Source organism: Nelumbo lutea, chromosome 7 (genome assembly GCF_056320005.1).
Source record: "Nelumbo lutea isolate HS-2025 chromosome 7, American lotus-T2T, whole genome shotgun sequence".
NCBI lineage: Eukaryota > Viridiplantae > Streptophyta > Magnoliopsida > Proteales > Nelumbonaceae > Nelumbo > Nelumbo lutea.
In genome coordinates this window covers 18,755,485-18,771,339 of record NC_142690.1, presented here as the reverse complement: position 1 = coordinate 18,771,339, position 15,855 = coordinate 18,755,485, and the positions used below count along the sequence as shown (strand labels likewise).

Here is a 15,855-nt window from a genome sequence, read left to right as displayed (position 1 = left end):
TTTGTGAGAATCATAAAAATGGCTGTTGTTTTCCAACTTCTGACTGCCCAGGTTGCTGATAACCTGCCCAGCCTACCCTTCCCTTCATTATGATTTTTTTTTTGAAGAAGAGGTAAAGTGATTTCATAAAAGAAAGCATACACTTAGAGAAGCAATAGAAAGCTCTCCCACACCAACTACAACATCATTATGATGAAGGGTACTCCTGTCGCCTGCCAAGTCACGGTTGCTGGTCCCTGTTCTCCTTGCTGCTTCACTGTAATTGTTTCCTTATTTGTTGATTAAGTTTTGTTTGCCAACAAAATTTCATAGGTATCTCTATTGCAGGTATGAGAAGGAGTTAATGCATCCAATTCAAAATCTTCTTGGGGGAGAGCTTGCTCGTGCTTTGCTTATTCAGGTATTGCACACTATTTTAAAGGACATTTGCTTATTATTTTAGCTTCATATTATGTGACAGTGGGTTTGTGTTTATACTATTGCAGATTCAGAAGTTAAAACTGGATATTGAGACGTAAGTTAAATGGCGGGCATCCTAACAAACAATTTCATGCTTTGTTGTAAGCTTTCTAATTTCTTTATTTCCAAACAGGGCAATGCTTGAACTTAACCAGATTCTGAGGGCAAATGAAATCAATTTTGCAATTCTTGCTGCTTTACCGGCCTTCTTTCTCTCACTTATATTTCTCATGGTAGTGCGTGCATGGTTGAAACAGGTGAGGATACAATGAGGATCTTGAAGATGTCTCTTAATTAATCCATGATTAAATATATACTTGACAGAACTTATATGCATGTTAAATGTGTCTGTCCTTGTGTGGTTCAATAGTTGTTATAGACATGGCTTGCTGACTTGTGTTAATTGAGTTTGAGCTGAGTCAATCACTAAGATTGTTTAGACAGGTTCATGAGACTAGTTTTTTTCTTCATAAATGGTAGTATGATTATATTAATATGAGGGAGAAGGTTGCTCATAAACATGTAGAAGTTAATGAGACTTTTGAGTCTATCATCCATTATCTTCCCTTGTATTCAAACATTTGTAACCCTAAGTCAGACATCATTTAAGTCAGGATAGTGAGAGTAATTTAGTGCATTTCTTTTGTTTGGTTTGCTGTATTCTTAACTATATTTTGTGGTTTATTGAATTAAAAAACATTGGATGCAATCTCAAGTCTCACCAAACCCAATTTCAATTAATATTTCAGAGAACAAACAACTGAACTTGACATTGCTTGAAGATGGGTAGATGTAACAGTAGACTATGAATTAAAAAACTCCTGAGCGACGTCAAATGACTCCCACACTGTCTAGATAAAGGAAACTGGGTATCGAGTAGATCACCATTCTTGTGATCTCTTGTTAAATAAGAAAATTCTTACCTTCTGCATGACTCACTGCTGTTAAGATCCTTTGAAATTAATAAAATGACAATCCTATCAATGCGAATTCTTTCATGAGATGTTATGTTGGAACTGCATTAGGATGGAGGAGAGTTTCATCTGAGCAATAGGATGGAGAAGAACTCTCAAGATAGAAGCCAAGGCCATTGTGGTAGAAGAATAAACCAGCAATAATCTGATTAATTTAATCAAAGAGAAGGAGTACAAGTGAAGAGAGAAGAGAAATCAGAGTTGGGAGAGAGAAAAACGGTGATGGAGAATAGAAAGTCAAACCTCTTCCAGTCCCCTAATTAGATTAATTAATCTCTGTTAACTGAATTGTAAATTACATATATCCTCCTTTGCTGATGGCAAGAACTTCTCAAACTAAGTCACCATAATCGGCAGTTTCTCCTTGACATCCTTGATATTTCTGGTCACCTTGTGCAGTTCAACCTCAATGCGTTATACTTTTTCGTCCACAGATGCAGATCTTGTATTTGGCATTGCAGATTGAGAGCTCTGATACCACTTGATAAGATTGGGCTTGTTTGAGGGAGTTCTTCCTCCTGAAATAATTATACAGAGAGAAGTGAAAAAGTTTGGAGGGAAAAGGAAGAAAACTGGAGGCAAACTCTGATCTGTCTTTGTTCTTCCCATCATGTATTATTTATACACTTGGTTACAACTCCGAGCTGTAACAGACGCTGTTGTGGCTTTCAAGAGTAGGCATATCTGAGTGTAGAAAAGAAACTTGTGGTCTTCTTGTAGCTAGCCTGCTGGGTCTGTGTATGGGCTGCACTTCCCCTGACACCCTGGGCCTTGGCTGGTGGCTTATCGCTGGGCTCTCTTATCAGTCACCCACACTGGATGATAATATAAATATACAAACAACCCATATATACTGAATTAGTGCACTTCTTGCACATATTAATGGATCAAACGACTTTTATTTGTTCATATTGATTTGATCAGGTATTTGATATGGTTTATCACATTTTTACCAAGCCATTTTGTTTTCTGAAGTTCTACATGTCTGAAACCCTCTAATACAGTTGGAAATCTTGCAAATTGACTTGCTGATAAAATTATTCTGTGTATTTGGCAAATTTCTGTCATGCATTCTTTTATTAAATCTTATTTTTAATCAGGACACTAGGGCTGAAGGCCGAGGAAGGATTGCTCGGCTCCAAAGGAGGCTACTTATTGTGGAGGTTGAGAAGAGAATTATGCAGTTCCAAACATGTGTAGATCAAGGACTGGTACAAGTTTCATTCCCCAAGTGCTGTTTCTTTATGAAGTTTTTCTTATTTTCTTATTGTGTGACCACTCTGGCTTTTAAAATAATACTATGTGCCACCATATTTAATAGTGGATGCAACCATATTTACTCTATGAATGCCTATCTCATGGAAGGTAGATGTTTCAACTAGATCAACTCACATGTGGTGTGGGCCATTGCTCTATACTCTGCCTCAACACTACTAGCAACCACACTCTGCTTATTACTTTTCCAAGTGATTAGATTGCCACACGAAAAGGTATAGTAGCTTGTAGTAGACCTCATGCCACACAAAAAGGCTAGTTCTCCCCTTTCTTGTTTAGTAATCCCTGGACTAGAGTACCTTTCAGATATGTCAACACTTTTACAACACCTTCCTACTGAATGATTGTGGGGTTCTGATTCATCAAAAAAAAAAAATGATTGTGGGGTTCTGCATGAACTGGCTCAGAACCCCTACACTAAAGGAGATATCAGGACATATGATTGTGAGATAAATCAGTTTACCAACTAATTTCCTATACCTTATAGGATCACTGAATGGCTCCCCTTGATTATTAATCATCGCATTAAGATCCATAGCGGTCTCAACTGGTTTAGCCCTTGGTAGACCCGTCTCATCCAATAAATCCAAGACATACTTTCGTTGTGACAAGGAGATTCCCCACTTAGAGCGAACTACTTCAATATCCAAAAAATACTTTAAGTAATGACTATGTCATTAGTTGTTGTTGCAAAAACTGTTTTAGATCACTAATCCCACCAACATCTTTACTAGCATTGACTATGTCATCAACATACACTGCCAAGATGATCTTCCTAGATGTTGTATTCCTACTCAAAACTGAACGATCAACTCCACTTTGCTTGAGACCAAACTCCTACACAACACCATTGAACCTACCAAACCATGCTTGTGGTGATTTAATCCATAAATGGCCTTGTGCAACCTACACACCTTTCCAACCTCCCCTTGGATAACATACCCTAGAGGTTGCTCCATGTACACCACTTCCTGAAGGTCACCATTAAGAAAAGCATTCTTGACATTGAATTGGTAAAAGGGCCGGTAACAATGGATAGCTAGAGAAATAATAACTTGTATAGAGGAAAATTTAGCCATTGGGGAGGTATTGTAAGTTTGTGCATAGCCTTTGACCACCAGCCGTGCTTTAAGTTGCTTAATGCTACCATCTTGTTTGTGCTTGATGGTACACATCCATCAACATCAAATTGCCTACTTCCCAAGAGGTAAGGAGGTAAGGTCCCATGTAGGGGTGGAAATGAGTTGAGCTTTTCATGAGCTATTTGAGCTCGGCTCGTGAAAAGCTTGATTTGGCTTGGTCTAAATTGAGCTCTGAGTCGAGCTCGAGCCCAATATATAGGCTCGTTTACTAATCGAGTTGAGCTCAAGCCTTATAGAGCTCAACTCATGAGCCAGATCGAGCTTATATATATAAACATACATAAATTAATAAATAATTTTTATATGTATAATAATGTTTTTATTTTTTATATGTATGATAATAAATAATATTTTTTTGAAATTCCTAAATATTAATATGTAAAATAATATATATATATATATATATATATATATATATATATATATATATATATATATATAATTTTTATTTTTTTATAAGAAGCTTGGCTCATGTTCAAGCTCGAGCCTGATGGATTTTTGGCTAGTTGAGCTCGAATAGTTGTATATTCGGCTTGGCTCGACCCTAATCCACCCCTAGTCCCATGTATGGTTAGACTGAAGAGCTTGAAGTTTGTCATCCATTTCCAAATTAGATGAGGAAAAAGGTTCCTAAATAGACCTAGGAACAAAAACAAAAGATAGAAGAGACAAATTTTTGTTGGGCAGGGGATTAAATGAACAAGGGAGCAATAACGGGAAATGGGATGGTTCGTACAAGTATGCTTAACCTTAGATAATGCAATGGGAAGATCAAGTTCTAACTGAGGAGGATCAATTGTTGATTTAGATGCTAATGGAATAAAACATCACTTGAGTGGGGATAGGCTCCTCGAGAGTGGGGAGAGGAATAAAATATCACTCGAGTTAGACATGAGAGGGTTCATGTCCAGAGAAATAAGGAAGACTTTTATAGAAGGTGACATTAGGAATGACAAAAGGACTTACGAAGGACTGATCATTACATTTGTACCTTTTTGAGTGCTAGAGTAGCTAAGAAAGACACATTGGATTACTCGGTAATTAAGTTTATCATGTTTAGGGCCTAGTCAGCGGACAAAACAAACACATCCGAAGACACGGGGAAGAAGAGGGAAGGCAGATCTAGAAGGGAAAATGATAGAGAAGGGAGAATCACTAGAAAGGATAGATGCAGGCATGTGATTGATCAAGAATAGCATCACTCTTGCAGATTTTGGGAATAGACATTTGAAGTAATAAAGCATGAGCTGTCTCTATAATATGTCAGTTCTTTCGTTCAACTACCCCATTTTGTTGAGTGTGGGAATAGGAAGATTGATGTAAAATTCCTGAAGTATCAAAATAAGTTTGAAAGGAACTATGAAAATACTCCTCTGCATCAACAGAACAGAAGACTTTGCTGCATATACAACAAACTGATTTTGGACTTCAACAAGAAAAGAGAGGAAAAGAGAAAATAATTCTGAACATTCTTTCATTGAATATATCCATGTCATTTGTGAATTATATTAATAAATGTTACAAAATATCAAAAGCCATTATAAGACACACAACTTGGACCCCAAACATCTGAGTGAACAAGATCAAAAGGACTCATGACTCTGTTATCTTTTCTGGGAACAAAAGTGACTCTATGATGCTTGTTGAGCTGACATGATCCACAATCCAACTGAGACACTTACTCCAAAATGGGAACTAATTTCTTAAAAACACAAAGCGAATGATGTCCGTAACGATGTTGTCACGGGTGAGGAGTAAGGGATGAGTGTAGAGCTCTTAGTGGACCATTGACATCTAGGTAGTGCAGTTCTCCAACTTCACGACCTCTACCAATCATCTTCCTCGTCGTAAGATCCTGAAAACCATAATAGGAGGGAAAGAAAGTAACTAAACAATTTAACGATTTAGTGATTTTACTTATAGATAAGAGAAAAGGGAAACTTATGGAATATAAAAATAGAGTTGAGACTAATATCAAAACCAAGGGAAACATTACCAGTACCATTAATAGAAATTCCATTAGCTAAGGTATTTGTTTGTGTAGTGGAAGGTGGAGAGGAAGACTCAAAAAGATTTGAAGATCCAGTCATATGATTTGAAGTTCCAAAATTAATTACCCAGGGTGAATGTTCAGAACTAGAAGCTAAACAAAATGTACCTGATTGAGCAAGGGTAATTGTGGTCTTAGAGGGCAAAGTATAAGTCTGGCGGAGTCTCTCATATTCCTCACGGGTGATAGAGACCAACTCATTACTCTTACCAACTCTTGTAGTGGGTAGCTCATCATTAGAATCTTTAATACTAGTGTCATCCTTGACTACAATATGATTGGCATAGCAGTCATGACCACGAAGTGAGCACTCTCTGGCAATGCCACAACCACCATTTTTTCTGCCACCTCCTCTTCCTTCCCCACTTTCACCATGACCACCTCTAAAACCATGGCTGGCACCTCTAACTGCACTTCTTCCCCTAACATCTCTACCACCACCACTGGTAGTAGAATGATCACTCTGGGGTTGGGATGTCCTTCGGATACGAGAAAACACCTCAGAAAGGGAAGGAATCTGGCAACGTGTAAATGTTCTCTTTGTGTTTTGTTGTACTTCCATATCAGTAGAGAGAGGCTAGTAGACATTCAACTCATTTTGTAGACTTTTCAAGGTAGCATAATACTCTTCTACACTCTATCACCCTATTGAAGAGAGAAAAAAATCCTGATATAGTTGGTAGATCCTTGTCATATTATCCTGTCTTGAATACAACTGTTGGGCTTTCTCCCGAAGTTCCTTAGCAGTGTCCAAAAACATGAGATTAATACTGATGTTGTTGTTGATACTATTCCATAATGAGGTCATAATCTGAGCATTTTCTTGCACCCATTCATTGTAACCTTCAGAACCACACTTAGGCTGATATTCTTTAATATGTTTCACAGATTTAGCCCATGTACATAATTAGTACCACTGAGCTTACTAGTAGTTAACTGGGTGTTTATAAGGTCTGATTGCACTACTATAGTAGACTTGGAGCTACCATTGGAAGCGGCTATAGGTAAGATAAGACACCAAAGAGTGAGGGAGATAGTTACAAACATCAATGAAAGATGAATAACTCATAGAACAACTTTAAGCCCAAAAATAGTGATTGCAGTATCTTGCTACAGTAGTTTTCAGCCCTAAAAACTGAATCTGAATAGCAGGCCACACAAGAACTTGTAGTGTACCAAATACTCCATACACCATAGAAGAATATTCCCACACCACATCGCATCAAATTACACACCACGATCTGTCATTGAACTGCTGCACCTAGTACATATACGCATCTTCATGTTTAGGGCTGTGACAAGGTGAAGGCTTTGCGCACCACCAGAAACACTTCAAACAGACCAACCTGAGGCATTAAAGCCTTTTTTATAAGGGGCAACCAGGCTTTTTAAGTCCCTTTTAACTGTTTGTATTTAAAAAATTGAGTTATTGACTTCTAGGGTGCAAAAAAAAGGGTGTGAACAGTAATAGTCAAATTCACTGCTCTGATACCTTATGAAAACTTGAGAATATATGGTTTGGAAAGAAAAGAAAAAGTAGAGGTAAAAGGTAGGAAAAGGTTCTTGATACAGTAGAGAAGAAGGAGAAAAAAAGAAGAGGAGAAAAGGGTCTCCAAGGAAGAAGATTTGAATCAGTCTCTTCCCCTTGTTGACCTAAACTTTTATTTTATTAGAAATAGATGTGCAAATTACAGAATTACTCCTGTTAAGTGGTTCTTAAGAAGGAATTTACCAAACCATATTCAAAAGAGAAAAATGCCCCTTACGGGCATACATTTCAACACAATCCACATGAATTATTAGCCAATTCAAAATGAGTAGGCTAATGTGAGCCTAGCTTCTTCTATTATATTTTCTTATTGTATTTTACATTTTTCAAAAAGCCATAAGAAAATCTAATGGTGATATTCATGTGTAAAGAGTGGTTCTCAAGAAAAGAAAATCAAATAAAGCTGCAGTCCTTTTGGTTATTGATACATGTCAAACATTATTTTCATGCCCGTCAGCTCAACTCAATAGGGCTTTATCCCAGCTGCATGAGTTATGTTTCGTCATTTCACTGTATTAAGGGCCATTTCCATTGCTAAATTCTGAGCCTTAAATCATTTCTCACTACCTCAGGTCCTCGACCTTTGTTATTTTTGCTCCTCTCCTAGATATCCTAGACCTTCAAGTTGAATCATATCACTTCTTAGTTCTTACTGGTGCAGTACGTGGTCTTTTCTGGACATGCCTAATTTGGTTTACTTACTGTTTTTTGATCACCTATTAATTCTATTACAGAATCCCCACAAATATGTTTATTTCTAATCATTGCTTTCCTGCTTTACTACTTATCTATCTCAACATCCACATCTCTGCTATACTCATCTTTATTGACATATTGTTTGGCTGTCCAACAGTTAGGCCTTATATTCGTCTTCTAAAATTTTTGCTTTTCACCTACTTCTGGGGTTCACTTGATCAAATGTTTACTTTAACTATGGGCAAAAGTCATCATGAGTATTCATGAGCTCTTGGATAATGGATGGGATGCAAGAGCATTGGCAAGGGCAAACCAAGCATCTCATTGGAAGGCCATCAATAAAATCTTACCTCTTTTTCCTTCCTTTTATTAGATATAATCTTTGCAGTCGCAATGGTATTAAGTTCTGAGAACACACATGGTTGAGATCTTCTCCTTTGAAAGAACAATTCCCCTCTTTATGCCCTAACTTGCTTCAAAAATGAACCTATCTCCAAGTTCCTTGTTTCTTCAAATTCTAGAAATGGTGTAAGTTAGGATTTAGGATTCAGGAGGGCTATAAGAGATTCTAAGCTTCAAAATTTGACGAGCTTGATCCACTTGTTGGAGGAAGTATTCCTTGATCCTTCTTAATTGGATGGTTGAATATGGACTTGTACTCCCTTTGGTTCCTTCTCTTGTGCTCCATTCTTTAGAGCTCTTTCCCAGCCCTCCATTAGTCCTTTGCTCACTTTCCCAACTAAGGAGATTTGATGCAAACCTATCCTATTAGCAGTGGTGCATTTTGTTGGGAAGTTATCCACAAAAAGATTAATATTTGTGATTTGCTTCAAAGAAAGCACAAAAATTGGAGCTTATCTCCACACTGGTGTCTTATGCAAAGCTATATGGTGAGTTTGGTTACCACTTATTCATTTCTTGTAATTTTACTGTATCTATTTGGGAATGGTTTATCCAAAAATATCGATACGGGGTGATATGCCGGTAAGGGCGTATCGGCCTGTATCAATACTGTTATTTTTGTTATTTTTATTTTTTATTTTTTTCAAATCTGGTTCAGAGGGGCCGGTCTACCCCCTGAACCACTCACCTACCTGAAACACCCCCTGTAGGGACGTATCGGGAAGGCTCCGATACGATATGTATTGGCCGATATGGTTCGATACGTGATGATATTTTGAACCTTGGGTTCATCTCTTTGTTTGGATGTAGGTCGAGTCCCCTGGTTGATCGCAAAGCCTATTTGCTCCAACTTCCTTCCTGGGGCCAAATAAGAGGGGAAGATTATTGTGGACTTGTGGAGATGCACTAGAGCAGAAATATTATGGATGATATGGGAAGAAAGGAATTCAAGAATTTTCATGGAAAAGGAAAGAAGCAAGGAAGGCTTGATTGAAATGATAATGTTCAGGGTTGCCCATTGGATAAAGTCTTCAGACATATTCTCTAGTGTTACAACATATGACATCCCTAGAAATTGGAAGGAAGTGGCAGTTTCTACTCCAAACAAGATTGGTGCTATTCATGTTTGGTCTCCACCAACACGGGTTTATCAAGCTCAATTTTGTTGGTAGCAGCATGGGAAATCCAGGACTATCAGGAGTTTTGTTGGTGGCAGCAGAGATGAGGTTTTGGCAATGATGGAAGGAGTGCAAAGGGAAAGGACTTCGAATGTGAGGAAATTAATAGTGGAAGGGGACTCACAATTGGTGGTAAACTGGCTTCAAAGTGAGGAAATGAAGATATCGATCTAAAAAGAAAAAAGTCAGGTGGTTAACAAGGGGCATGGAAATCTCCTTCAATTGGTGCAAGTGTAATGCTAACTCCTTTGCAGATACATTGGCCAAACAAGGGGTGGGACGACAAGATCCATTCTAGGCACAATTGTAAGGAAGGGGTGCTGTCAATGGGAGAGAGAAGCCATTACAGATGGACTAGGTCCAATCCAACCCAATGAATCATGTCCTGCCATTGTGATGTATCAGGAGTAGGGGTGTCAATTGGACCAGATTTGGTGCAATCCAATGTGAATCCATTACAGATGGACTAGGTCCAATCCAACCCAATGATTACTTTGGACCAATTTGGACTGTCAAGTTCAATGTTTGGACGGTCCTATCTGTTCAAATTGATTATAATTTAGATTGGTTCCAACCCAAAACCGGTCCATTGACACCTGTATGCATATCTTCTATCAATGGACTGGATAATGGGCCAAATATTCAATCTGACCCAATGCAATATAAATACATTACAGATGGACCAGGTCCAATCCAATCCAATAAATACTTTGGTTCAATTTAGACTGGTCCAATTCAATGTCCTATTGGTCCGTCCAATGCATCCAAATTGATTTTGATTTGGATGGGGTCAAACCCAAAATCGGTCCATTGACACCCCTAATCAGGAGCAATGTTTTTTTTTGTCAATTTGTCAAATTATAAGTCTTGATTTCTGTCAAATAATAAATTTAACCGTGTACTCAGAAATTCCAGCAACTGCAATCAGTTTTATTGGAGACCTTACACTGATCAAATGAAGCGAGGATATGGTGATTGACCTCACCTTTTGTAAATACTGAGAGTTATAAGCACCTCAATTTCTGCCCAGAATTTGTCCATGCAAAGTTCTGCCTGCTCTCCCTATGCTACTTTGAACTTTAGTATAGACTTTCTAAAGCCATCTACATCAGATTCCCATTTATTCAAATGAAATTTCTTTCTTCCACCCCTATCACCTATTCATCCCATAGAAAAGTCTTATTTTTTAAGACTTTGTTTGCTACATGTTATAAGAAAGTAGACTAAGATGGTTTGGTCATGTGCATAGAAGACCATGAAAGAACACATAAGAAGTGATTTATTGCAATTGAAGTGGCCAGAAGGGTTTGGGGTAGACCAAAACGGACATGGGTAGAAGTGGTAAGAAAGGATTTAAGTTCAATAATTTATAAGCCAACCCCATATAGTTGGGATAAAGATTGGATGATGATGATGATATTTGCTGATGCTTTAATAATACAAGGATAGTAAATTAGCATACTTTAGATCTTTAGTATGCATGGTGCTGGATTTCTGGTCTGCCCTGAGATACACATGCATTTCTAACCAGTCAGTATTTTTCCCAGTCTTTCAATAACTGGTTGCCATCTTGAAAATGAAGAAGCCTTCACACCAATCTGAATACGTTAGTGAAAAGTTACCAGTCTTGCATCTAAGAGCCTATATATATGCATATGTATATAATCAAGTTGGTTATATATATATATAAAATCTCTAATCAAGTTGGTTTAATATCGCCAACACTTACAATCACACTTTTGGTAAGTTCATTTTAAGCCCTGACAACGCTTCTAAACACTTGAGGGTCTGACTTCTGATTCATCTCATTCTTAACATGTTTTGAGATTAATTGTTGGTCCTAATATTCATTGAAGATGCCAATGAAGCAGTCTGAACAAGGCATCAGAAGAGAGACTGTTATCAACTTGTGACTTTTGGCCAGTTGGTTCATGCATCATCTTTAGCTCTTTATGCCAATATAAGCAGCAATAATGGTACACATATATAAGCTGATAATTTCCACCTTCAAACGACGAGAGAAAAACTCCAGATTATGATTGGCACTCCTTGTATTAACTACACCCTAAGAAGAAAATAAAGAAAGGAACATGGGAAGGTGAATAGAACGATGAGAAAATAAAAGAGACATGGATCAGATTTTTCTCTAATACCATGTTGAATTAAGAAGTAAACTTGTAATTTGACTCATAACATAATGAAGTAGGGAAGATAGGCCAAGCGATAAGTTGCTCCGTTCTGTTCTGTACTAATGAATAAATAATAATGGGGTACCCTCCATTGTTTTAATTACTCTTAAGTCTTAATGATAATTATGTACAGGAGTTCTCAGCCTTTGGATCCCTGTCAATTCCAGATCCATGTGAGGCTGAACAAATTCCATTAATGAGAATGGTGCTATTTGGGCTGAAAAAAAAATCCAAGTCTTTGGATTGTTTTTCCTATTTTTTTACTAATCATCATCATTATCTTCATGTTATTCATGTTGTGACTCATGCATGAATGCCTTTGTCTTACACCCTTGCTCATCGCAAAGTCTTTCTTTTGTTATTACTCATTTCTTCTCGTCTTGATGAATAGATTTTTAGGAAATCTTTGATATTCATACATACCACTATTTTCATATGTTGCAGGAGGAAGATGCTCAATGCATGTTGGGATTGGTTTTATATAGTCTGGATCGCCTATACAAGGCTGTGGAGCGGCATGCAAAAGCAACAGGCGAATGGCTAAGGTTAGTAGTACTTTTTTGTTTCAGTCAGGCTTTTTGATTTTATCAGAACTGAAAATGAAAAAAGCAATATGTACCTAATGAATGAATGGTTTCTGCAAATAGTTTGAGACAGGATATCATTGATTTGGCAAAACCCGACTTGCAAACTGCATATAAACTCACAGTGACATCACGCATGGGACGAGTTTATGATTGCTTGCTTCCTTCATCAAAACTTCAGTAGCATCTTGTATTATTTCCCCTTATGTTTTCTTTGTTTTTGTGAGGCTAAAACTTGATTTTGGAAGAGCATTGAGTCATTTTTACCCTAATGAAAGGGCAAATTGCCCATTATCTTGGCATCTATTCTCTGTAGCAAAGATCACTTGTAGGTGGTTACGGTGATGAGGAGAATTTGTTCAGAACATATCCAGCATCATCTCCTCTGGTTGAACTGTTGAAGCAGAAATGCTGGTGGTATGGAAGCCTACCTGTCAGAATGCCAGTCGCAGTTTGTAACTAAGCTATGCTGTGCTACTATAGATGTTTCTTGTGTGTCTGGAGCTATTTGTATATTCGCAGAATGGAAAGTGAATGAGCAATGATCAATTTCATTTCAATATAAAATTTTTATTATATTTAAGCATAACGCTTTTCTGATAGTCTAAATCTACATCGATTAGTATTCCATTCTTCATTTATGGAGAATGATCAAGGATAGATTTGTATCTGACTAGATATCTTTTCTCTAGGGTTTAGCGTATATAAATGCGGATCGGCTATTATGGTCTGATACAACAAGGTTGAAAACCTTGTTTATTTATGTTGCCATATTTTCAACAAGGTTGACTGGATATATATGTTGAAAATATGGTTAAGAAAGGGTTTTAGCATTTTGGGACACGATTTGAACGAGGTTGAAAATATGATAACATATCGGTGCATATCGTACAGTATATGGTTCATTTTAGGGTTATTCACGGGTCGGGTTGGGTTGGTTTATTGAGGTTTTTCCAACTGATCTGACTTCATCGGGTTACTTGAGATGGAAACCAAAAGTGACTCAGTGTTAAGTAAAACCGATCTGGTCGGTTTGAGTTGGGTTTTGGGTTGGGTTGGTTTGGGTCGGTTTCGGCTCTAAGTTCGTCCACGCCCTCCATGACCCATGTGCCTATGTGGTGCAAGTTTGGGTTGCCAGATATTTCAGTTTTTATGTAAAACTGAAATATCTTTATTTAACAGTTTTAAATATAAAATATATTTAAATTAAAGTTGAAATATATATTTAAATAGATTAGGTTGATTTAATTTAAAATCAAAATATATATTTAAATAGTTAAGTAAGAACTAAGTCGGTTCGGTTCGGATTGGTTTTGGTTTTTACACAATAAAACCGAAACCGACCCGAACTATTGGTTTATGAATTTGTACAACCTGAAACCGACTGGTGCTGATGAAAACCCAACCAACTCGGGTTGGATCGGTTTGGCCTTCTTATGAATAGCCCTAATTTATTTATTAACTTTTGGGATGTAGATTGCACTCCACCTCATATCCTGCCCGTGGATTCGGCATCAATTCACGGTGTCAGGATTAAGATTTTTAGGAGTGGACAGAACGTGAAAACCCCTTTATGTTTTTGAATAACAGATGGCGGAACATTATGAAACAAGGTTTTAAAACCAACCGGAAAATGAAACTGCTTCGACCACCAGTTTCCGGGTCAGTAGTTTGACTGTCTGAGTTGGATGATTCAGGCGGTTTGATCTATTGGCTGTTGGCTGTCAGCTGGAAAAGAAAAAGGAAAGAGATGTAGGGGCTTTATCGCCCTTTTTGAATTTCCTATCATACTTTTCTTGTCACAGATGTAGGACTTTATCGCCCTTTTTGAAGATTTGGGGCATGACCACTTTGTTGAAATTGGAGGCAAAATCTGTTTGTACTTAATTTGTCTCTGTAGCCTCTATCCACGTATCTCGACAAGGGTGTCTAACCTGTCATACATTTGTTGGTATATGTTCTCTGTATGATATTGCTTATCCATCGCATAAGCTACCCTTGCTGTTACCATCTGTATTTTCGCTGGTAAGATTACCTCGTCGCCATAGACCAAATCATAGGTGTATTCTTCGTGGCTTTCTTAATGGGTGTTCGGTATTTACCCAAACTGTACTTAATAGCTTATCAACTAATCAACCTTGTCCTTTTGGTTTTCACTTATTATTTCACTCAGTATCTTAATGAATAATGATAGTTTTTGTTTTTGAGTGGCAATCTGTTGTTGGTTAATATCCTCATGCGTACTATTAAAGTGGTAGATGACGTATTGTCTAAACAAATTTGTGATGCTGATTGCAACCAACTTTTTCAGAAGTATAACCTCTACCCATTTGGTGTTGCTATTCGTATAAAATTGTATCTTTGTAATGGGATGTGAGTTTTCCAATTAAATTTATTCTCCATGTATGAAAGGGCCAAGGGGCGATGGTGGAATGCAACTCATGAGTGGGCTGATGAATCCTTTTGGCGTGGGGCCAAAATGATGGTTGTATTATTTTTCTACTAGGATTATTAGTTTTGTTTTATTATGTCTATAAAGAGCCCATTTTTTAATAGATCATTTATAACAAAACCCATAGGGGAGAAACAAATGGGTGGTGGTGGTGATGATGGATATAAGGGTTTAAGCTAAGGGTCATCATTTCAAAATAGAACCTAAAGCAAGGGTTTTATTGTTTATGTAAAAGAAAAGTTTTAGGGTAAATTACACGGACCCCCTGTATTATAGGGTTGTGACAGAACCTTTGTATTTTTTTTTTTGTGACAAAGACCTCTCTCTACTTTGGCCGTTAGACAAAGATTTCCGAAAATGATTCCATTTTTGCAGTTATCATATTTTATAATTTCTAAAATGCCCTTATGATAATCATGTGTACAATTTTACCCACTTTCTTCTCTACTGTGTTGAAACATCTAGAGGTGCCACCCTTACGTAAATATCTTGGCCACTGTCCATGATGTACTCCTGGAGATCAATCACATTGTTGATTTGCTGATCTAAAACACACAACCGCTTCCGCCTCTGATGAGTTTTGGTATTTGTGTAAGTTGCGAAAGAATAAATTTTCCAGCATTTGGCTTTGCATTCCTCAAGACTTATGCTTTGGTTTACAAATGCTCGAGAACTATCTGGCAGGTTCACCCCATCAATTTTAAGAACTCATCATCCTTCTGACACACGAACTCGCTTTGGGCTTGAATCCCTTCACACACTCACAGATGGGTGAAGCATTGCTGCTGCCAACACCATAAGACCTACAGAGTTAGAGAAGAGTTGGAGCCTCAGAGGAGATTGAAGTTTGAAGCTTGGAAAGATAGTTAACATGCTCCAGAGTAGATGGAGGGGAGCTTACATGG

General features: G+C 37.5%; 1 protein-coding gene across 2 annotated transcripts in view; it reads left to right on the top strand.

The window, feature by feature from the left end:
- DGS1 (dgd1 suppressor 1) overlaps positions 1 to 13,081 on the top strand; it is a 74,602-nt gene extending 61,521 nt beyond the window's left edge. For both annotated transcript variants that reach the window (XM_088955566.1, XM_088955565.1), the window contains exons 9-14: positions 328 to 400; positions 486 to 514; positions 593 to 716; positions 2,534 to 2,644; positions 12,359 to 12,459; positions 12,562 to 13,081. In XM_088955566.1, the coding sequence (XP_088811692.1) occupies positions 328 to 400; positions 486 to 514; positions 593 to 716; positions 2,534 to 2,644; positions 12,359 to 12,459; positions 12,562 to 12,682 (559 nt within the window). In that variant the 3' untranslated portion in view covers positions 12,683 to 13,081. The remainder of the gene's footprint in view (positions 1 to 327; positions 401 to 485; positions 515 to 592; positions 717 to 2,533; positions 2,645 to 12,358; positions 12,460 to 12,561) is intronic.
- The last annotated feature ends 2,774 nt before the right edge of the window (positions 13,082 to 15,855 follow it).